General features: G+C 41.3%; 1 protein-coding gene, 1 long non-coding RNA gene and 1 other non-coding gene across 4 annotated transcripts; 2 read left to right on the top strand and 1 right to left on the bottom strand.

Annotated features, from left to right (window-relative positions):
• Window positions 1-1013: 1013 nt before the first annotated feature.
• Window positions 1014-2816, bottom strand: LOC131899005 (spindlin-2-like). 2 transcript variants are annotated; one of them, XM_059250336.1, is made up of 2 exons: window positions 2691-2816; window positions 1014-1868 (listed from the first exon to the last, which is right to left on the bottom strand). In XM_059250336.1, exons 1-2 carry the CDS (start codon window positions 2710-2712, stop codon window positions 1066-1068), a joined length of 825 nt encoding a protein of 274 aa, XP_059106319.1. In that variant the 5' UTR covers window positions 2713-2816; the 3' UTR covers window positions 1014-1065. The 2 variants fall into 2 exon arrangements, with proteins under 2 accessions (XP_059106319.1, XP_059106320.1); XM_059250337.1 differs by lacking the exon at window positions 2691-2816 and adding an exon at window positions 1997-2241.
• A 1143-nt stretch (window positions 2817-3959) lies between these two features.
• Trnaa-agc (transfer RNA alanine (anticodon AGC)) lies at window positions 3960-4039 on the top strand. The gene has a single exon. It is a non-coding gene; the product is annotated as a tRNA-Ala (tRNA).
• Window positions 4040-20020: 15981 nt separating this feature from the next.
• On the top strand, window positions 20021-21522 carry LOC131899794 (uncharacterized). Its single transcript, XR_009376124.1, has 3 exons — window positions 20021-20381; window positions 20473-20586; window positions 21427-21522. It is a non-coding gene; the product is annotated as an uncharacterized LOC131899794 (long non-coding RNA).
• Window positions 21523-23728: the final 2206 nt, after the last annotated feature.

The raw sequence follows: 23728 nt of genomic DNA, 5'->3' as shown, positions 1-23728 counted from the left end.
ACCATGGAGACAAGAGGCACAATCATCAGATGCCCCTCCCCCCAGGAAGGCAAGGACTATTCCAACAAGAGGAAGGACAGTGACAGGATTGCTATTCCTGGATTCACCAAGGATCCATTTTCCCAAAGAAAGAGCTTGCCCTTTGCCCAGAGCTAGCCAGGAACTCTTATTAGTTTGCTTAGACTTCAGACTGTGTCCGACTCTCTGAAACCAGACAAGCCTGACAGGTAGATACAAAGTTGACCGTTGGTATTATTGTCTGAGTAGTCCCTGCCGAAAGGCCCTTCGGTGACCCTCCAAAGCATGTGCTTTGTTTGACAGGTAACCATCGCCACTGTGGACAGCCAGCCAGAAGAATGTGGATGCCTCAGGAGGTCATTCCCCTTGGAATTGCTTCTCCCCCCAGTTACCTCCTTTAGTGTCTCATTCACCTGTGCATGGATCCTCTGGCCTCCCGAGTCCCAGAGCCTCTTCTCAGGGCCCTCCCTGCCTGGCAGACTTCGCCTCCCTTCCTGTGTACCTCTTACACTACTGTGTGTGTGCTTTCTTCTCCACGAGTTCTTCGGGTTTCCTGAAAGCCAGAAGGTGCCAGAAGGCTTCCCTCTCTTATCCCTCCCTCCCTTCCCAATCCATGTTTCTTCCTTCACTCTGTCCCTCCCCCAGGGAGCCCCTCTCTCATTCTGGATCCCTTCCACCTCTCCCTAGGCAGTCCCCTCCTCCTGTCCCCTCCTCCACAGCCCATCTCCAGTTCCTTCTCCCCCACCCCCCCAAAACCAGACCAGCTAAGTCCCATTCCATTTTTAGATGACTGATTGTGATACCAGCTCACTTCTCTCACTGGCTGAATGGACAGCTGTTCCACCCTTCCCTGCTCCACCCACCAAACACACCCAGTCTTTTCCACAAGGCAAAATGCCTACAGACAGCTTTCCCACAGAAATGCGTATTTGTCAGGACAACCGTTATGCCCACAGTGAACTTCCTATACACTCAAAAGAAGCAGCCACTGCATGTCTAGAAATTACAAGTTTATTTCCACATTTGTGGCAAAACTTTGCCAAACAATTAATAATTTTTCACCAAGTCATAGACATAGATATGGAAATCATCGTTAAATTTGATGAAGTACACAGAAGGTCTGGCTTCCACTTGGTGAATCACCATGCCCACCCTTTTGGAACCATCATCTTTGGTATATTCCACAAGCTTGCCTATCAGACCATCCATTTCCAGGTCTCCGTCTAGTGGAGGATCCTCATTGAGCTCTGGCATGATACGGAGGTCACCCTCTTTATAATCATCCAGAAGCTGGTACATGTACAGGATGGGGTCTTTCTCATAGGTAATATAAAACCAGGCATCCAAGATAGGCGCTTGGGCCAGGACCATCCCCCTCCATTCATCCTTAGTGCCACGTTCACTCTCAAACATGTGTTCCACTGCCTTGCCAATTATGCTATCAGCAAGGCTGGGATCTGGAACTTGGAATGGTTCTACTGTGTCAGACAGAATTTTAAGGGACGAGATCCTCTCGTCTTTATGAAGTTCCAGTCCATAGACACAGTCAACTCCATCGTATTTCACCAGATAGAGAGAGGGGTTTATGGGCACCTGCGTCAGAACAGTGCCTCTCCATTGGGTGATGGGCTCGTCTTCTTCCTTCCACCCATGAGAGATTCTGCAGCCCACGATGTTCCTTTTGGCAGGGGACGGAGATCTGCTCCTCTGCCTCTTCTGAGTAGCTTTTTTCTTGGTCAAATTTGCAGTCTCGGTGGTGTCCTTGGGGAGTCCTGCAGCCGTGCAGGTCTGTTGCTCTTTGGCCTCCTCCAGGGTCCCAGAATTCAGGGCGCTGGGTCCTGGGTCCATGGCTGTGGAGGGGGGAAACAGAACAAACAGTTAGCTAAGGAGCAGTGGCCAACTTCTCCCTGTTTGCAGCGTCCACGCCAGGGGCTGGTCCCTAACTGTCCCCCAAGGAGCCTAAGGACAGTGCTCAAACCTGGCTGGGAGCCTGCTGATGTGCTGTGCTGTGTTCTCCTTGGTTCCCTGGGTCTTTTGGGATGGCTTCGAAAGCGGCAGCCAGGCAGGGGATACTCGACAAGATCCTCTGGGACAGAGGAACGCCCGGAGCCCCGGAGCCCCACACCGGAGGAACCAGCGACCGTTAGGCTCAAGCCCCGAGTCCCCGCGCCTCCCGCCAGGGGAACTAGCGAATGTTATGCTCGAGCCTCGCGCCCCCCGCCAGGGCAACTAGCGAATGTTATGCTCGAGCCTCGCGCCCCCCGCCAGGGCAACTAGCGAATGTTATGCTCGAGCCTCGCGCCTCGCGCCCCCGCCCCCCCCCCGCCCCCCCCGAATCTCGCGCCCCCCGCATCTCGCGTCCCCCGCATCTCGCGCCCCCCGCATCTCGCGCCCCCCTCGCCCTGTGCCCTGCGCCGTCGGAATTAGCGACTGCTGTGCTCAAGCCCCGCGCCCCGCGCCCCGCGCCCCGCGCCCCCCTCCCTCCGACAAGTTCCCTGGCCTCCGCCTCCCGCCCCCCGCGGCGACCGGCGCAAACCTGTTTGGACGCGGAGCAGAGAAGCATGGCAAAGCGCCTCTCCTCCCTGCACCTTCCCTTCACCTCAGTGCCTTGAGGGGTCTCAGCCTCTGGCTACAGCCCCCCGCTGTCTACCCAGCCGCTTCTCGGTACCGACCTCCGGGGTTCTCCGCGCTCATTCCGGATTCTGTCCCGGCTCCCTCCTAACGCCGCCCGTCCCTGCAGCCCGCGGCGGACCTCCTCCCCGTGTGCGCCGCGTGCCCAGCGCTACTCTGTTTCTCTTGCCGGTTCCGTCCCCTCCCCCACCGCTCCTGCCCGGCGCCCACCTAGGAACTCGTCTTGCCTGCTGTCCTGTCGCGGGGGTCCTGGGCTCCGCGCGCGGGGATCGGACACCTTGAGGCTGCCTTCGTTCAAAGCAGGCGGCGAAGGCGCCCAGCCTAGGTACTGCTCCCCAAAGTCGAGAGGGGAGGATCCGCCGGCCCGCGCGCTAGGGCTGTCCGGAAGGGTGGTGTGGGGCAGGCGCTGGGGGTGTCCGGCCTTTGGTGGGCTCGTGGGTCCCTCCGCCTTCCTCTCCTGCCCTGCCACCTTGGGATTCCAACTGCTGCTGATCTCTCATTCTTAATATTTATTTGCGTCTTATTTTCTTTTCCTCCCTTTTATGCTAAATTTTGCAGGGCTATTTTGTTGGTGGTAGTTTTTTTTTTTTTTTTTTTTTTTTTTTGGATCTGGAGCCCTTCTTGCATTTCTTTTATAGCCAGTGTTCATTATCGTGGATCCTGTACAGTCTTTTTAAGTCTTCTCTTGGTTTTCTCACACTCTTTATCTCCATCTTTCTACTTTCTTGCTTGAGATAATTTCTTTCTGACATTCTTTAAATTATTTGTCATAAAGTAAGGTCCAGAGTATACCCCTTTCCCCCCAAAAAGTAAGGGCCACTGACTTGGTCCAGAATTGAGTCCAAGGAATGCTCAAACTGAACTGTAGTAGGATTCCTGGTGGTCAGATAAAAGTCAGTGGTCCTCAGGAACTAGTGAAACTGGTTTGTCAGCCAAAAGGAGTCATTTACTTTGCCTCTCTGCCTGGAGGGTCAAATGGCTTGCTATTGACGTATACCTGTGATTGCCTATCAAAGCCCTTGTTGGCCTTCAGGGTACTTCCTTCCCTATTCATACATTTTTGTTAAACATCTTAAAGCCCATGTCCCTGGATCCTGGCCTTTCTCACTTCCTCCTCTGTTCTAAACTCCCAGGCTGCTCCAGATCATGGGCTAACCTACCCTCAGCTACTCATCTTCCTTATAACACACATAATTGTTCCATGCCCTGCTTTCCTAGCGTTGGCTATATCCAGTCTGTTTCTTTTTTCGCTGCTCTGGACTCTTCCAGATGCCTCTGGATATTCTGTCTCTTACCTACAATAAAAACCTCCCGGGGTTGGGGTTTAGCTCAGTGGTAGAGCGCTTGCCTAGCAAGCACAAGGCCCTGGGTTCGAACCTCAGCTCCAGGAAAAAAAGAAAAAAACAAAAACAAAACAAAAACCCTTCCCTCCTTACCATGGAGCAGCCACCTCAGCAGTTTCTTTCCTGTGCCCCTTGCTTATACTGTCAAATTTACGTATAAACACAAAATTCACAAAGTTTGGTCATAAATACATTTTGGCAATAGATCATTTTATGTACATACTATGTGCACATTTATAAATATACAATTATTAATATTCACTACTAATAATTTTTACCTATGATGATGTGGATATCCAGTGTCACATAATCCCAGCGTGCTGCTCAGTTAAGTTACATTAGGCAAGGCATAATGCTTTGTATAACATACTGACAAACACACCTGCTGTGTCTTTAGTTCATTCTTTCTTTTCTTTTTCTTTCTTTCTCTCTCTTTTTCTTATTTGTTTGTTTGTCTGTTTATTTTGGTTTTTCGAGACAGGGTTTCTCTGTGTAGCCTTGGCTGTTGTGGAACTCTGTAGCCCAGGCTGGCTTCAAATTCACAGAGATCTGCCTGCCTCTGCCTCCCCAGTGTTGGGATTAAAGGTGTGCACCTGGGTTCTACCACTGAGCTAAATCCACAACCCCTTAGCTTTTTTCAAGACAGGGTTTCTCTCTGTAGCTTTGGAGCCTATCCTGGGAACTCACTCTGTAGACCATGCTGACCTCGCACTCACAGAGATCCACCTTGCTCTGTCTCCTGAGTGCTGGGATTAAAGGCATGTGCCACCACCACCCAGCTTAATTTCTTATTTATTCTGTTATTTTATTGTACATTTAGTTTAATCTCAAAAATGTATTTATGTGTCTCTGGGTATGCCTGTGCGTGCACACAAGTCCTATATATTGGAATTTTTATAAGACATTACGGGCTGAAGAGATGGCTCAGAAGTTAAGAGCACTGGCTGCTCTTCCAGAGGTCCTGAGTTCAATTCCCAGCAACCACATGGTGGCTCACAACCATCAATAGTGAGATCTGGTGCCCTCTTCTGACAAACAGGCATACTGTATACATAATAATAATTAAATAAATAAATAAACAAAGAAAGAAAGAAAGAAAGAAATTAGAATGCAGGGACACTCAGATAAGGTCATCTGAAGTCAGAAGCAGAGATCAACATTTAAGAAGCCAAGAGAAATGTGCTGAATAAAGATAAACCCTTTATTTAGACTTACAAAGTTTACAATTTTGAGAAGATAAGTATTTGTTGTTTAAGCTGTTTGTCAAAGCAGCCCAGGCATGCAAATATACTGTTATGCCACCAACAGCCAAATTTTCCTTTGTCTTCTATTTTGTGTTGTACTTTCACCCTAAAAACTTAGAGCTGTCCACAAGTTTAGCAGATAAATGCTTTCTCATTCACAGACACTGGGACAAAGAATCATTTCACTGTGAAATCAAAAAAAAATTCTTTCAAAAATCACAGGTCATTTGCCTCCCATTGTAACATATTCCCCCCAAAATGCTGTGCCCAGTTATTTTAGATCCATTTTATATGCTGATTTAAGAACTAAGCACATTTAGCTAATAATATAGATTCCTTTAGCTAATATGTTTATCACAGCAAAAGCCCACTCTAAATTTGGAGGCAATCAACCCACACAAATTGGGTATTAAACAACAAAGAAGGATTGATAGGGGGGCTATTAAGGTCATCAACAATATTCATAGCATCTCTGAATTATTATTTTGAAAGATAATTGAAAATTTTCCTGTTTTTCTTGCAAAATTTGTTTCTCTGGTGCCATTTCTAAAATTTTACTTATTTAAAACCTCTTTTTTGAGACAGATAAACAGCCTATGGAGAAATTTAAGGAAAATTGCACTTGCATCATGGTGGGATTGAGGATGGAATTTGGTGGTCAGAGTTCTTTCTCACATTAAGGGAAGAGGTGAGATAGTGATGTCTTAAGAGTGTGTCCATTCCCTGAATGTCTAATGGGGAGGCATTATTGGAGAAAGGGACAGTGATGTCTGGTTTTCCTGTCTGTCTTTACAATTGCAAAAATCTAGAAAGCAACTTCACGGTATTCATTGTCTCCATTCATCCTATGTTCTTGTAAAATTTCAAATGTAGATTTGGTTTTGCAGTTTCTTTTTCATTTTATTCCAGAGAATTTTGTCCTGTCTTGGTCAATATGTACACATCAGGTAGAACTCTTGGTTGATTGTCTCACATAAGAAGGAGCTAAAAGAAATGACAGAATAACATGAGTGGGAAGATGAGATTTTCCATGCTAAACTCTATGTTTGCTTATACCTTTCACATATTTAGCAAGTATTATTTTCTGAATATGAGAAGTTGGGTTGTGTTCTTAGAAAGCCAAAGCATCCTGACTGAAACATGTTATCAATGAACATTTCACATAGTGGGTTGGAAACTAATGGGGTTTCAGAGGATGTTCCCTGTCCAACCAACGGTGATACAGATATGGAAAAGAACACATGAGATCATCTAGACAATTATAAAATATCATCTATAACATGTTAATGTATGATAAAATATTGGCATGTTGCAGCATCCAAACAAATTACAGAATACATGTGGAATAAGCTGGAAGAGCATAAAATGAGAATAAGGACACCATACTAATACAGCATGTTTTTAGGAGGAACTACAAATTTAATAATCTACTGGCTTAGCCCCAAAACAAACAATACCATTCCTCTGCTATGAAAAACAAGACATATACTCCAGAACGGCTTTATATTCTAGGATGTGCCATAAGGGAAAAATTGGCCCAGAGAGGGATAAGAATGTTTCAAAGATCAAAAACAGGATGCTCCGAGAAAAATGTATGATATCCTGAGAATAGCTTTGATGAAGTTATTAGTGACTTGTTAAAACTTGCTATTATTAGACAGACAATAGGGCACATATGTAGCTGGAGAATTTTTCTCCAGCTCCCGCCACCAAGTCCCGCCAGTCCCGGATCCCACTTATAAAATAAACACACAGACTCTTACATTATTTAAACTGCTTGGCCATTAGCTCAGGCCTGTCATTGTTTAGCTCTTACTCTTATATTTAGCCCATTTCTATTAATCTTTACTTTGTCACATGGCTCATGGCTTACTGGTACCTTACATCTTCCTTGTCCTGGCGGCGGCTCCAGCCAGTCTCCTCCTCCCTTCCTGTTCCCTCAATTCTCTTCTCTGTTAGTCCCGCCTATACTTTTTGTCTGGCTATTGGCCAATCAGAGTTTATTTACATATAGTGATATCCACAGCACACATAATGAATGTGTTCCTTTCCAGCTTATCTTCAAATGTAGAACCAGAAAACATTCATGGAGTCATGAATTTCTAGTAAAATCATCCATGATCTTGAAAGTCCTCATACTGGTAGCACAGCATGTCTATCCTAGGAAAGTGTTAGTGTTTCTATGATTGCAAGCTTTTCTGAGGATTCAAGTAGACAGCTATAAAATATGTTCAATTGAATTTGTTAATTGCACATTTGCACTTTTAGCATCACCTAACATTAAGTTATTTCTATGTTCTGTTTAGAGTATTCCGTTTTCTAATTGTGTTTTGATTATTTTTACAATAGCTAATATTTGTATACCTCCTGATGGAGAAGAATGCATACATGTACTGGAAAGTGAAAATGAGCCACATTTTTTCCCTGATTTTTTTTTAAATTTTTAATTTATTTTACATACCAACCACAGTTTCCTCTCCCTCCTCTCCTCCTAATCCCTCCCCACACCTCCTTTCTGCCCCCATTATCCACTCCACAATGCGTGGCACATCAAGTTGAGGACTGACCAAGCTCTCTGCCTGCCCCCTGCATCAAGGCTGAGCAAGGCATCCCACCATAGGGAATAAGTTCCAAAAAGCCAACTCATGTGCCAGGGATAGATCCTGGTCTCACTGTTAGGGGCTCCACAAACAAATGAAGCTATACAATTTTCACCCACATGCAGAGGCCCTAGGTTGGTCCCATGCAGGTTCCCTAGCTGTCAGTCGAGAATTCCTAAGCTCCCAAGAGCTCAGGTCAGCTGTCTCTGTGGGTTTCCCCATCATGATCTTGAACCCCCCTTGCTGATATAATCCCTCCTCCCTTTCTTCAACCAGATTCCTGGGACTTGGCCCAGTGCTTGGCTGTGGATCTCTGCATCTGCTTCCATCAGTTACTGTACGAAGGCTCTATGATGACAATTAGGGTAGTCATCACTCTGATTACAGGAGAAAGCCAGTTCAGGCATCCTCTCCACTACTGCTAGGAGTCTTAGCTGGGGTCATCCTTGTGGATTCCTGGGAGTTTCCCTGGCACCAAGTTTCTTCCTAACCCCATAATGGCTCCCTTTATAAGTTATCTCTTTCATTGCTCTCCCTCTTCCGTGTCCCTCTCCCAACTCGACCATCCTGATCCCTTATGTTCCCATTCCCCATCTGGTCCCCTCTCTCCCCTGCCCCCAGTTTACTCAGGATATCTCATCTATTCCCCCTTCCCAGGGCAATCCAAACGTCCCTCTTAGGGTCCTCCTTGTTACCTAGTTTCTCTGGATTGTAGCCTGGTTATCCTTTGAATTACATCTACTATCCATTTATGAGTGAGTACTATGTGTTTGTCTTTCTGAGATCTGGGTTACCTCACTCAGGATGATTTTTTCTAGTTCCATCCATTTGCCTGCAAATTTCATGATGTCATTTTTTTTTTTTTTACCACTGAGTAATACTCAATTGTGTAAATGTGAAACTTTTTCTTTATCCATTCTTTGGTTCAGGGGCATCTAGGTTGTTTCCAGGTTCTGGCTATTGCGAATAATGCTGATATGAACATAGTTGAGCAAGTGTCCTTGTGATAAGATTGAGCATCCTTTGTGTATATGCCCAAGAGTGGTATTGTTGGGTCTTGGGGGGTACATTGATTCCCAATTTTCTGAGTAACTGCCATATTGATTTCTAAAGTGGCTGTACAAGTAAGTTTGCACTCCCACCAGCACTAGAGGAATGTTCCCCTTACTCCACATCCTCTCCAACATAGGCTGTCATCAGTATTTTTGATCTTAGCTATTCTGACAGGTGTAGAATGGTATCTCAGAGTCGTTTTGATTTGCATTTCCATGATAACTAAGGATGTTGAGCAATTCCTTAAATGTCTTTCAGCCATTTGAGATTCTTCTGTTGAGAATTCTCTGCTTAGATCTGTCCCCCATTTTTAAATTGGATTATTTGGTAATTGGATGTCTAATTTCTTGAGTTCTTTATATATTTTGCAGATCAGCCCTCTGTCAGATGTGGGGTTGGTGAAGATCTTTTCCCATTCTGATGTCATCCCATTTATTAATTGTTGATCTCAGTGTCTATGCTACTGGTCTTATATTCAGGAAGTGGTCTCCTGTGCTAATGCATGTTCAAAGCTACTTCCCACTTTCTCTTCTGTCAGGTTCAGTGTAACTGGATTTATCTTGAGGTATTTGAACCACTTGGACTTGAGTTTTATGCCTGGTGACAGATATAGATCTATTTGCATTCTTCTACAGGTTGACGTCCAGTTATGCCAGCACCATTTGTTGAAGATGCTTTGTTTTTCCTATTGTACAGTTTTGGCTTCTTTGTCAAAAATCAGGTGTTCATAGGTGTGTGGATTAATATCAGGATCTTCAATCAGGATCTTCAATTTGAATCCGTTGATCCAGATGTTGGTTTTTATATCAATACCAAGCTATTTTTTATTACTATAGCTCTATAGTAGAGCTTGAAGTCAGAGACAGTGATGCCACTGGAAGTTCCTTTATTGTACAATATTGTTTTAGCTATTCTAGGTTTTTTGTTTTTCCATATGAAGTTGAGTATTGTACTTTCAAGATCTATGAAGAATTGTTTTGAGATTTTGATGGGGATTGCATTGAATCTGTAGATTGCTTCTGGTAAGATTGCCATTTTTAAAATGCTAATCCTACCTATCCAAGAACATAGAAGATCTTTCCATTTTCTGATATCTTCTCAATTTCTTTCTTCAAAGACTTAAAGTTCTTTTTTTTTTTTTTGTTAAGATTTATTTATTTATTATGTGTACAACATTCTGCTTCCAAGTATGCCTGCATGCCAGAAGAGGGCACCAGATCTCATCATAGAGGGCTGTGAGCCACCATGTGGTTGCTGGGAATTGAACTCAGGACCTCTAGAAAAACAGCCAGTGCTCTTAACCTCTGAGCTATCTCTCCAGCTCCCCTAAAGTTCTTGTCATACAGGTCTTTCACTTGTTTGGTTAGAGTTACCCCAAGATATTTTATATTATTTGTGGCTATTGTAAAGGGTGTTATTTCTCTGATTTCTTTCTCAGCCTATTTATCATCTGTATATAGTAGGGCTACTGATTTTTTTGAGTTAATCTTGTATTCTGCCACACTACTGAAGGTGTTTATCAGGTTTGGAGTTACCTGGTAGAATTTTTGGGGTCACTTATGTATACTATCATATCATCTGCAAATAGGGAAAGTTTGACTTCTTCCTTTCCAATTTGTATCCCCTTGATCTCCTTTTTTGTCTTATTGCTCTAGCTAGACCTTCAAGTACTATATTGAATAGATATGGAGAGTGGTCAGCCTTGTCTTGTTCCTGATTTTAATGGAATCGCTTTGAGTTTCTCTCCATTTAATTTGACTGGTTGTTGGCTAGCTGTATATTGCCTTTATTATGTTTAGTTGTGTTCCTTGTATCCCTGATCTCTCTAAGACCTTTATCCTGAAGGGGTGTTGCATTTTGTCAAAGGCTTTTTCAGCATCTAATGAGATGATCATGTGTTTTTTTCTTCTCTCAGTTTGTTTATATGGTGGATTACATTGACAGATTTTCATATGTTGAACCATCCCTTCATCTCCAGGATGAAGCCTACTTGGTCATGGTGAATGAGTTTTTTGATGTGTACTTGGATTCGGTTTGCCAATATTTTATTGAGTATTTTTGCATCAATGTTCATGAGCAAGATTGGTTTGTAATTCTCTTTGTTGCATCTTTGTGTGGTTTGGGTATCAGGGTAACTGTAGCCTCATACAAAGAGTTTGGCAATGTTTCTTCTGTTTCTGTTGTGTGGAACAATTTGAGGAGTATTGGTATTAGCTCTTCTTTGAAAATCTGGTAGAATTCTGCACTGAAACCATCTGGCCCTGGGCTTTTTTTAGTTGGGAGACTTTTAATGACTGCTTCTATTTCCATAGGAGTTAAAGGTCTATTTAAATTGTTTATCTGGTCTTGATTTAATTTTGATATGTGATCCCTATCCAGAAAACTGTCCATTTCTTTTAGATTTTCCAATTTTGTGGAATACAGGTTTTTGAAGTATGACCTGATGATTCTCTGGATTTCCTCATTGTCAGTTGTTATATCTCCCTTTCGTTTCTGATTTTGTTAATTTGGATACTCTCTCTCTCTGCCTTGTAGTTAGTTTGGATAAGGGCTTGTCTATCTTGTTGATTTTCTCAAAAAACCAACTCGTTATTTCACTGTTTCTTTGTATTGTTCTCTTCATTTCTATTTTATTGATTCAGCCCTCAGTTTGATTATTTCCTGTCATCTATTCTTGGGTGAGTTTGCTTCTTCTTGTTTTAGAGCTTTCAGGTGTGCTGTTAAGTCACTAGTGTGAAATTTCTCCAAATTCTTGATGTAGGCACTTAGTGCTATGAGTTTTCCTCTTAGCACTGTTTTCATAGCATCCCATAAGTTTGGGTATGTAGTACATTCATTTTCATTGAATTCTAGGAAGTCTTTAATTTTTTTTCTTTATTTCTTCCTTGACCCAGTGGTGATTCAGTTGAGCATTGTTCAGTTTCCATGAGTTTGTAGGCTTTTTGCAATTTGTGTTGTCATTGAATTCTAACTTTAAGCCATGGTGATCTAATAAGATACAAGGGGTTATTCCAGTTTTTTTTTTGTATCTGTTAAGATTTGCTTTGTTAATTTTAGAGAAGGTTCCATGAGGTGCTGAGAAGAAGGTACATTCTTTCGTGTTTGGGTGAAATGCTCTATAGATGCCTGTTAAATCCATTTGAGTTATAACATCTGTAGTTTCCTTATTTGTCTCTTAAGTGTATGCCTGGCAGACCTGTCCAATGGTGTGAGTGGGGGTGTTAAAGTCTCCCACTGTAGTGTGTCGAGCTTGATGTGTGATTTAAGCTTTAGTAATGTTTCTTTTACATATGTGTGTGCTCTTGTATTTGGGCCATATATGTTCAGAATTGAGATTTTTATCCTGATGTATTTTTCCTGTGATGAATATGAAATGTCTTTCTCTATGTCTTTTGATTAATTTTAGTTTGAAATCTATTTTGTTAGATATTAGAATAGCTACACCAGCTTGTTTCTTAGGTCCACTTGATTGAAAAATCTTTTCCCAACCCTTTACTCTGAGGTAATGTGTGTCTTTGAAGTTGAGGTGTGTTTCTTGTATGCAGCAGAAGGATAGATCCTGTTTTCATATCCGTTATGTTAGTCTGTGTCTTTTTTATAGGTGAATTGAGTCCATTGATATTAAGGGATATTAATGACCAGTGATTGTTAATTCCTGCTGTTTTTTTTTTTTTTGTTTTGTTTTGGTGGTGGTGGTGGTAGTGTGTGTGTGTGTCCCTTCCTTGGGATTTGATGGTATGAGATTGTCTATTGCCTGTGTTTTTGTGGGTGCAGCTAACCTCCTTGGGTTGGAATTTTCCATCCAGTACTTTCTGTAGGGCTGGCTTTGTGGATAGGTATTGTTTAAATCTGGTTTTGTTATGGATTATCTTGTTTTCTCCATCTATGGTGATTAAAAGTTTTGCCAGGTATCCATGGTCTTTTAGTGTCTGCAAAACATCTGTCTAGGACCTTCTGGCTTTCAGAGTCTCCACTGAGAAGTCAGGTGTAATTCTGATAGTTCTGCCTTTATATGTTACTTGGCCATTTTCCTTTGCAGCTCTTAATATGCTTTCTTTATTCTGTATATTTAATGGTTTGATTATTATGTGGCGAGGGGCCTTTTTTTGTGGGGGAGTCCAGTCTATTTGGTGTTCTATAAGCTTCTTGTATCTTTATAGGCATGTCCATCTTTAGGTTGGGAAAGTTTTCTTCTATGGTTTTGTGGAATATATTTTCTGTGCCTTTGAGCTGGAATTCTTCTCCTTCTTCTATCCCTATTATTCTTAGGTTTGGTCTTTTCATGGTGTCCCAGATTTCCTGTGTGGTAATATTGTGTTCCCCAAAATATTGTGCACCCTAATAAACTTATCTGGGGTCAGAGAACAGAACAGCCACTAGATATAGAGGCCAGAGAATGGATCTCTATGAGTTCAAAGCCACACTGGAAACAGCCAGGCATGGTGACACAAGCTTTTAATCCCAGGAAGTGATGGCAAGAAGCAGAAAGATATATAAGGCCCGAGGACCAGGAACTAGAGGCTGGTTAAGCTTTTAGGCTTTTGAATAGCAGTTCAGCTGAGATTCATTCTGGATGAGGACTCAGAGGCTTCCAGTCTGAGGAAACAGGATCAGCTGAGGAACTGGCGAGGTGAGGTGGCTGTGGCTTGTTCTGCTTCTCTGATCTTCCAGCATTCACCCCAATACCTGGCTTCAGGTTTGATTTTATTAATAAGACCTGTTAAGATTTGTGCTATATTCCTGGATGTTTTGTGTTAAGAATTTGTTGGATTTAACATTTTCTTTGACCAATGAATCTATTTCCTCTATTGTATCTTCAACGCCTGAGATTCTGTCTTTCATCTCTTGTATTCTGTTGGTTATGCTTGCATCTGTAGTTCCTGTTCATTTACCCAGATTTTCCAATCCCAGAATTCCCTCAGTTTGTGTTTTCTTTGTTGTCTCTATTTCAGTTTTCAAGTCTTGAACTGTTTCCTTCATGTGTTTGATTATTTTTTTTCTTGGCTTTATTTATGGGACTTATTGATTTCTTACAATTTTTGTCTTTTCCTTGATTTCTCTAAGGGAATTTTTCATTTCTTTTTTAAGGGCCTCTATCATCTTCATAAAGTTATTTTTAAGGTAATTTTCCTCTGCTTCATCTGCATTGGGATGTTCAGGTCTTGCTGTTGTAGAACCATTAGGCTCTGGTGGTGCTTGCTCTTTATGTTGTTGAATTATTCTTACACTGTCATTTACCCATTTGGGTTTGGGATAATTATAGGTACACATGTTGATTCTTGTGATGTCTTTGTTGTATGGGTCTTTTGTTCCTTTATTTTCTGTTTCCTTTATTGCCTTTTGGCCTGGATGGCCAAGGGCTCTGCTGATTGGCTGGTTGTCAGATGACTAGAGTTGTCTCAGCTGAGGTTTGTAGGGGTTTGGGTATATTGATCTAGCATATCATCCAGTTCTTCTGGCTTGTTTGGGCTTTACTTGTGCCTATGGGGTCTGTTCTTCCAACTGGTGTAGGTTTTGCCTGTGCCTGTTTTTCCAACTGGTGTAGGTGGCACTTGTGCCTATAGAGTCTGTTGATGTTGCTGGAGAGGGCTGTTCATGAGGAGGCTGCTCTTCTTACAATTGGTGCAGGTGGTGCTTGTGCCTCTAGGGGCTGCTGATGTTGAAGGGGATGGTTGGCTAGAGGGAGGATGATGGGTTTGATGGGTTTGAGGGCAAGAGTGGGTCTTGTAGGTTACAGAGTCCAGTGGGTGGTGGCTGTGGTAGTGTAGCCTGCCTGCAGGACTCTTACCTGCTGGCTTGCTGCTGGGGCTGAGGTGGGAAGAGGAGTGGCATGGGGTGTGCCTTGGGGCATAGAGCCTAGGCATTGGGGCATTTTAGCTGGGAGACTAGTCATTCACCTCTTCTTCCAACTGGTATAGGTGGTGCTTGTCTATTTAAAACTTTTTAATATCCCATTTTCAAGCTATTATTGTACTTATAAGATTTGTAGTGTTGTGTTCTTTTGGAGAGTTCACTTCTGAAAGTCCTCAGAGACTTGGATCTGCTCCATTTGTGACTATTCTGACACATTGATAATTTTGAGTTGTCAGACATCATAAAGGTAACTACTAGAGAGAGATTAGCATACTAATTGTTCAGGGCATCAAAGTTCATATTGGGTTTAGAAGCTCATACAGATCTCCTGTGCTGAAAAAAGCTTCTAAACTTTTGTTGAAGGTTATTAGAGGGGAAGAGAGATGGCTTGGTGGTTAAGAGCACTGACTGGTGTTCCAGAAGATCCAGGTTCAATTCCCAGGCCATCTGGTGTCTGATCATGCCAGGATAAAAAAAAGATTATTGATACAAACATATTCTGGAATAACTGATGGATAATAGCCTATGTGTCATTTTGCCAATTACATAAAGCCTTTGATTTTTATGCTATAAAGTATTTCTTTTATTACCATCACATCTGGAAAACTATTCATTGCCCAATGATGGTCTCTTAGACACTGACCACAAAAGGATCAATTTCCCAAATTCTTTTCTCTTGTTCCACGTTTTACTTTCACCAAACCATATAGGTTTTAAGGTCAATATGATATCCTTACATTCACTTTTCTTACCCTTCTTTATCCCTTTCTCAAACTAACTGGCATCATCTTGCCATTACTGTTCTTTGGTTCCCACTGTCCACAATTATATGCTTATTGTCATTCTTTGAAACAGTCATTGTACTTCTGCCAGGCCAGAATCCTCAGAATTCTACAGAAGTTCCTTCATTTCCATTTTCTAAATTGGCCATATATCTGTTGATAGATTTCAGTTACATTCTACAGACTAAGGGTATATGATGGCATTGTGTGGATTTGTATTAAAAACTTAATCCAGAACCAAGCACAGGAATTGTAGTATAAATTTTATCTGGAACAAAACACATCTGTGTTTTGTGGTTACTGGTCTAGCCTTTCCATTCTAAAGCACAGTTATTAGGAAACACATTTAAGGAGATTTTAAGAATGAGGGAAAGGGAATGTTACTCTAAGTATCCCTGACATTACCCCATTACATCATACCAAGCCTGTCATATTAATTGGTTTGTTGTATTGGAAAATAGGGACCCATGATCACCATGCTTGGTTTGTTATGCCCAGATTGTGGGGACCCCCAAAAGACCATCACAGAGACCCAATTCCATATGTGAAAGCAAAGAGCCTTTATTTTCAAGCTCGGAGCTTGGACTCTCTGTCAGATGCAGCAGTGAGAGCAGAGAGCCCTGAGCCTGGGAAGGGTGGGGTTCTTATCATAGCAGAGGTTGGGGTGAGGGGATTTCCAGGGTTCAGGACCCTGATTGGCTGATATTTGTCTAGGGGTGTAGGGAATGTTTGGAATGTCAGATATTTCCCCTTAGATGCAGGCCCTCCCTGGGTGCGTCAGATCATGGCTTTTTCTGGATCTGGGTGTTGCCTGCCAGTAAATCTGTTACATAAGCTGTGTCTGGGCCTCTAAACCTGTCATGGCAGTTGTGTGGTCAAGCCGTTTTGGGACCCCCCCTCCCATAGAGGTAGCTTAATAGGGCAAGGATAATATACCATTGTTTACACCACAGAAGAAAATGATAATCCCTTTTACAACAACAACTGCCAATAGTTAACTGCCAGGAAGGGGTGGGGGCATCTTGGTCCCTTCTCTGTCCATGAGGAAATATTAACACACATGGTCTTGTATGGATCTTGTGCAGATAACCACAAGTAAGTTCATGAGTGCAATGGTTTTCTGGTGTCTAGAAGACAGAGTTTTGGTCCATATCTTCCCGTCTTGTCACTTACCTTCTTCTATTCTCCTTTGCAGATGTTCCTTGATCCTTGGAGGGGATGATGGAAGCTGAGTACTCCACCATCAATTATTATTGGCATTTTGTTCAGTAATGGATTTCTGTTCATTGCCTAAGAAGTTTCTCTGATGAAGTAGGAACACACTAGAAGAATAGACAAAGGAAATACTTTAAGATATTAATATAAGTAATAAAACCGACAGAGTCAAATGTCATTAAATTGAACTAGTATATATCTGGGAATAGTCAATACAATGAAGAGACCACATACAGAATGCAATAAAAATATCTATCAGGAAATAATTTGTCTGAAAAAATCATATAAAAATATATAGAAGATCACTAAATGAGACATTATTATTATTATCTCCAAATGAGTCATCTATGAACTAGCTATTGTGAATATGCAGCAAGAAACCTGGGTATGCAGTTGTCTCTATCGCATGCAGCCTTTGGTTCTAGAAATGTACACATGGGGTGATGTAGTTCTATATTTTAGTCTGTTGAGTGATCTATATATTGATATCCATAGTGGCTGCACTAGCATTCCCATCAGCAGTATGTAGGGATTCTTTTTTTTTTTTTTTTGAGACAGGGTTTCTCTGTGTAGTTTTGGTGCCTGTCCTGGATCTCACTTTGTAGCCTAGGCTTTCCTCGAACTCACAGAGATCTGCCCAGCTCTGCCTCCTGAGTGCTGGGATTAAAGGCATGTGCCACTGCTGCCCAGCATATGTAGGGATTCTTATCTAACACCAACCCAACATTTTTAGCAACACTTGGTATTTTTAACTTTCCTTCTGGCAGCCATTCTAAGTGATATGAGATGGAATCTCAAGTCATGTAATCAGCCTAGATGTCCAACAACGGATGAATGGGTTAAAATCATAGTACATATATACAATGGTATCACGTTCCACCTTTAGAAACAAAATTTCAGGCTTTCTTTTCTGGGGAGGCAGGATTCAGTTCAGATGAGGCTTTGGTTCTCACATAGGTGTACATCTGATGCTCTGCTTACTGGAAAGATGTGTAAATGTTCTTTCAACATCCGAGTTTTCTATTTTGAAAGACATTTTCAAAGGGGACAAAAAACAAATATTGCCCATTAGTATTCTGTTTATAGAAAATTGGCTTTAAATGCAAGTTGTGGTATACGAAAAAGAAAACAATGGGGAGTAGTGGGAACAACAAGGAGGAGGTGGAAAGAGGGGGAAATAAAAGAAAGCAGGGAGAAAGGGGGATGACTAGGTATACAATATACGGACATTTATGTATAAAAATAGCATAATTAAACCAATTGTTTTATGTGTTAACTTAAAAATTAATACAAACAAAAACTAAATAATAGAATATGATAAATAAATCTTATCATTTTACGTTAATACTATATAAGTTATATTTTAAGTAAAAAATTCTAGAGACAAAGGGAATGATTATTGTAACCATGATGATATATGTGTCTCTAAATACACTGTGTTACACATATTAAAATCATCAAAATAAAAAACATACTGGGAATGTACAATGGTACAGTTGTTTAAGAAAAAAAGCCTGGCCATTATTTATAAAATAAAACACGTACCTTTTGTGTAGCTAAACAGAGATATTCTGGGGAATTTACTCTTTCTGTTTTTGATGTTTTAATATAGCTTCTCCCTATGTAACCAGTACTGGGCCTCAAACTCACAGTCATCTTGTGCCAGTCTTCCTTCCCCCTCTTCTTTTCTTGATTATTTATTTATTTTAATTATTTATTTATTATTCGCTTACAGAGAATTATTTCATTCCACCAATTTTCAAACAAAATTGGGTTGTCCTTCTCTCTCATTCTTCCCGATTCTCCCCGCTTCCCACTTAGTAGCCTCCTTTCTGCCCTTCTCCTGCTCCCTTTCCCAGCACATCCTATTCACCTCCCATGCTCTTCTGTCTAGTCTCATAATCTGTTCCCACTCCCATAACTCCTTAGTTACATACACATCACCATTTAAAGTTGGGCTATGCATATGGGAAAGAACATTAATCTTTCTGAGCCTGGGTCATCTCATTTTCCTGAAATTTTCATAATTTCATGTTTCTTAACATCTGGGTAAAATTCTATTGTTTACTGGGCCACATTTTCATTATCCATTCACCTTATGATGATCATCTGGTGATGAACATCTAGGCTGGTTCCATTTTCTTTCTATTGTGAAGACTTCAGCAATAAAAATGAATGTGCAAATATCTGTGGTAGGACATAGAGTCCTTTGCATATATGCTGGGCCATGTAATAGCCATATTTTTAATTTTTTGAGGAAATGCCACCCTGGTTTCCATAGCATTTGCCTCTGCTTCCTGAGTGCTGGGATTACAGATGTGTGTTGTCACTTCCCCTAGGCATTCACTCTAGAAGCAGGAAGACTTACGCCCTCTGAAAACTGTTATATGAAGGTTTATCACATCTTTATTCATGACGGCTTCAAAATGAAAATAACCTAAATATCTTTCAACAGATGACTGGGTAAAACAGCTTGTGATAATTCATAAATGCAACATTATTCAGCAATAATAAAGGTGAAACAGCAATTGAGTGAATTTCAGTGGTGTTATGCTGAGTAAAAAAAAAAGTCCAATTTCAAAATGTCTATAATTCCTTTACATAACATTGTCTACATGACAAACTTATACAGATGGAGCACAAATGCTTATTTCCAGGGGTCAAGGAGGTTTTTAATAATATGGGTAGTAAGAGATAGTTTGAGAGGTTGAAATACTTCTGTGTACTGATTCTGATGATGTCTGCATGAACTGAAACCTGATAAAATTGAATAGAATTATACAACAGGAAAAAAAAAAACAGTGATGCGTACAAGTAAAAGGTGGTTAGATCTAAAGCAGGCTTGTCATTTAACTAATAATGTTGTGCCCATGTCCATGATTGGATAAACTTGTGGCTACATGAAATGTTGTCATTGAGGAAATCTGGGTAAATGGACTTCTATTTTTAAATATTTTAACTGTGTCATTTTAAGTTATTTAAACAGACATAGTTTAAAGAGTTAACAAAGATGTCACTCACATGCATTTTTAATTTACTTAATGTCTACTGGGATTGCACACTTTTGGATCATGAGCTAGATTTGTGGGCTAACAAATGTTGACCCACACTATTTTCAATCCACTTTTTTGGGGTATTTTCAAGACAGGTTTCTCTGTGTAGTTTTGGTTCCTGTCCTGGATCTCGCTTTGTAGACCAGGCTGGCCTCGAACCCACAGAGATCAGCCTGGCTCTGCCTCCCAGTGCTGGGATTAAAGGTGTGTGCCACCACCGCCCAGCTCAATCTACTTTTTGACCATACCTATAGGGTGTGAAAAATTAAAATATGGTGGGCTTGGATTTTAGACCTTATGGGTTGGAACTGGGGATATATAATCTCAAGAAGTTGATTAAACATGGAAAGGGCACTTGTGAAAGAGAAATAGGAGAAAGCAATGGAGGGTGGAAATAAGCGATATATTTAAACAAAAACAGCATTATGAAACCCATTGCTTTGTTCAATAAGTATACACTGATAAAACATTTCTTAAATTCTGACACAGCTTTAACAGATCCACATGGTAAATGAAATTCTCAGGCCTTGCCAAGTACTGACAGGAATTGAAATGAGATCTGGTCCCTTATGAAAAAAACATGTATAAGGTAAACCATTTTTCAAGTCAATCAGTAGGTAGAATAGTCAAAATCAGGTCTCTTAGGAGATAGAAACATACATTCCATCTGTGTCTTTTAGTCGTCACGGAGACAGGCACAACAAAGCAATAGCAAAGCTGGTCTCCTAAGGATGTCTGCTGACGGTATACCTAGATAAGACCAGAAAGACCTGGTGGAGATCTCAATTAAATGGGTATGTATATAAAGTGGGTCATTTAAAGACCAGGGATTCTGATTTTATAGCCCCAATGGTTTAGAGTTGGCTAATTTCCCTGGCTCAGTCTAGTCCTCCTCCTCAGATCTGGTGGTGTCCACATTCTAATTCGTGTCCACCCTTAATAACAAGTGATTTTCCCCTTTTAAATGATCAAGTTATTGATGATTGTCTTCCTTCTGTTTATCACCAGTACTAATGTTAGTTAATGTTTAATTACTCATCTATATTACTAACTAAAGTCTTAAATCTCTAAACTATTCATTTCCTGCCTTCACATTGGTACTTCACTAAAACTTAAGGTACACAGTAAATTGTATTCTTTGCCTAATAAATTAATAATTCTAGAAGGATTCCAGTATGAAATTCAGATTCGCATAGTAGCATGGCACTTGAGTTTCTTTCTGGCCATGTCTTTAACCCTCATCAGTACACACAGAAGACCATAGGCATACTCGCTTATAGACAGAAATAAATATTGATCTGTGTGTGTCTGTTATTACTCAAATTCAAATCAGAAATTAAGATCTGTGTGGTGATTTCTCTAAGCTAATTTTCACAAAGACATGCATTTTAAAGTATCATTTAATTTTTAATCTGACAGGAGATTGAAGTAGTCTGGCCTAGATTTTCTTTCTTCCATTTCCCTGGTAACCAAATCATTTTCTGTGATTTCAAGACTTGATTTTGAGCAAACAAGCAACTAAGAAACAATAGTGAGTTGGGCATCTAATGGGTGAGAATGCTAAGACAAAACCACATGTAACATTCAATTCTATTTGCGACTCCGTGACTGGGTTCCAATTTCTATTTCCTCAGATTCCTTCAATACATCAACTCCTCTCCTCTGCCCCGCTTCCAATTCGGCGATGGAAGAGTCAGCATCGAAGTTGACAGAAGCCATTCAGGAGCCCAAAAATAGCAATCTGTCCAAGCCGTTAGAGAAGTCTAAGTCCTGCAAGAGAGTTGAGTGGTCAAGTGACACTATTGACAATGAGCACTTGGGCCGTCGCTCATCCAAATGCTGTGTTTATGAGAAGCCACGTGCCTTTGGTGAGAGCTCATCAGAGAGTGAAAATGAAGACGACGACAGTGGTGATGTACTCTGTGGCCAGGGTCATCAAAAGGGAAGACACCGTGTTCTTTCAAGTCCTGTTGCTAGTACTTCATCTCCCAAGCCTAAAGATCCGTCTGAGTCCCTTCCTTCCCCCCATTAATGGCTAAGCCTCATTTTGCTTCTCCTATCCCTGAACTAGACTGAACCACAGTATGTCCATGTTGCTACTCAGGGATTAAATGCTGTTTGACTCTTTTGTGCATGTGTGTGTGTAGTATGTTTAATCTTTTCCCAATGGGAAAAAAAAGTAATAATGAAGGAAGGCAGAGGGTGAAACATGGATCATACAGAGTATTTGTAAGCCCTGGTGTGGCATAGTTGTTTGTTAACCATACAGGAATCTAGGTTCTCCAAGACACATCTGCTTACTTTTTTGTCCTCAGATACGTGGACTATCTGTACCTCTCTTCTGGTTAGCCCATGGTCATCACATCAAGCTCCACAATTTCTCCAAGTCATCACCTTTTCCACACTGTATTGGTTACTTTCCTCATAGTTGTGTTAAAATAACTGACGAGAAGCAATTGAAGGAGATCATTTTGGCTGACAGTTCTAGGGAATACATTCCATCATAGCAGGGAAAACATGGCAACAGAAAAGGAAGAAACAGCTGGGCGGTGGTAGGCCACATCTTTAATCCTAGCACTAGGGAGGCAGAGTCAGGGGAATTCTGTGAGTTCAAGGCCAGCCTAGTCTACAAAACGAGTTCCAGGACAGCAGACAGCTAGGTCTATGCAGTGAAACCTTGTCTCCAAAAAAAAAAAAAAAAAAAAAAAAAAAAAAAAAAAAACAACAACAAACAAAACAAGAAATGGACGAAACAGGAAACTATCTGGTCACAATGCATCTGCATTTACGAAGCAACAGGAGATGAACTGTGAAACTCAGTTTGCTTTCTCTTTTTCATTCAGCCAAGCAGTTAGAATAGGCCTCCCATCTCCATTAACCAAATCAATTAAATCCTCACAGACATGGCCAGAGATTTGTCCTCTCAATGCTTCTAGATCCTGTCAAATTAGAAATCAATATAGACTATCACAAGTCCATCCCTTGTCAACTTGACACACAAATATGTTACTTAAAGAAATGATTAGTATGTGTTTATGAGTGTTTTTCCTTCATGTGTGCCTGTGCACCACGCGCAGGTAGTTCGCCAGAAAAGGACATCAGATTTCCTAGAACTGCAGTTACAGACGGTTGTGAACTGCCATTTGGATGCTGGGAATCGAACCTGGGTCCTCTAGAAGAGAAGCTAGTGCTTTTAACCAGTGAGCCATCTTTTAAGCCCTCCAAACATTACTTTTAAGTAATATCCTTTTACCCTCTGTTCCCCTAAGCTCCTGGCTGTCTCTCATAATATAAAATGCATTCAGTGTCACTTCAAAAGTTCTCATACTCTTCAGCAGTTCCAACATTATTTTAAAATTCCAAGTCCATGTCTCATTTGAGATGCAAGGCAATTTCTTAACTATAACTTTCTATTAAAAAGGGAGGGAGAGCCGGGCGGTAGTGGCGCATGCCTTTAATCCCAGCACTCGGGAGGCAGAAGCAGGCGGATCTCTGTGAGTTCGAGGCCAGCCTGGGCTACCAAGTGAGTTCCAGGAAAGGCGCAAAGCTACACAGAGAAACCCTGTCTCGAAAAACCAAAAAAAAAAAAAAAAAAAAGGGGGGGGAGCAATAAGATGGCTCAGTGAGTAAAGGCAATTGCTGCCATACCTGACAGTCTGAGTTTGATCCTGCAAACTACATGGTGGAAGGAGAGAACTAACTCTCGATTTCTGCAAGTTTTTCTCCAACCTCCACAAACAGTGTGTGTGTGTGTGTGTGTGTGTATGTGTGTGTGTGTGTGTACATGTACATACACAAAAATGAAACAAAAAAATAAATGTAAATTAAAAACAAATAAAATAAAAATGGGTTACTTCAAAAATACAGTGCCATAGAACAAACGTTCCTATTTCAAAGGGAAGAATGGGAACATAGCAAGGAATGATGGCACCAAAC

Source organism: Peromyscus eremicus, chromosome X (genome assembly GCF_949786415.1).
Source record: "Peromyscus eremicus chromosome X, PerEre_H2_v1, whole genome shotgun sequence".
Taxonomy (NCBI): Eukaryota; Metazoa; Chordata; class Mammalia; order Rodentia; family Cricetidae; genus Peromyscus; species Peromyscus eremicus.
The sequence above is the reverse complement of the archived record's forward strand: the minus strand, read 5'-3'. Positions and strand labels throughout refer to the sequence as shown.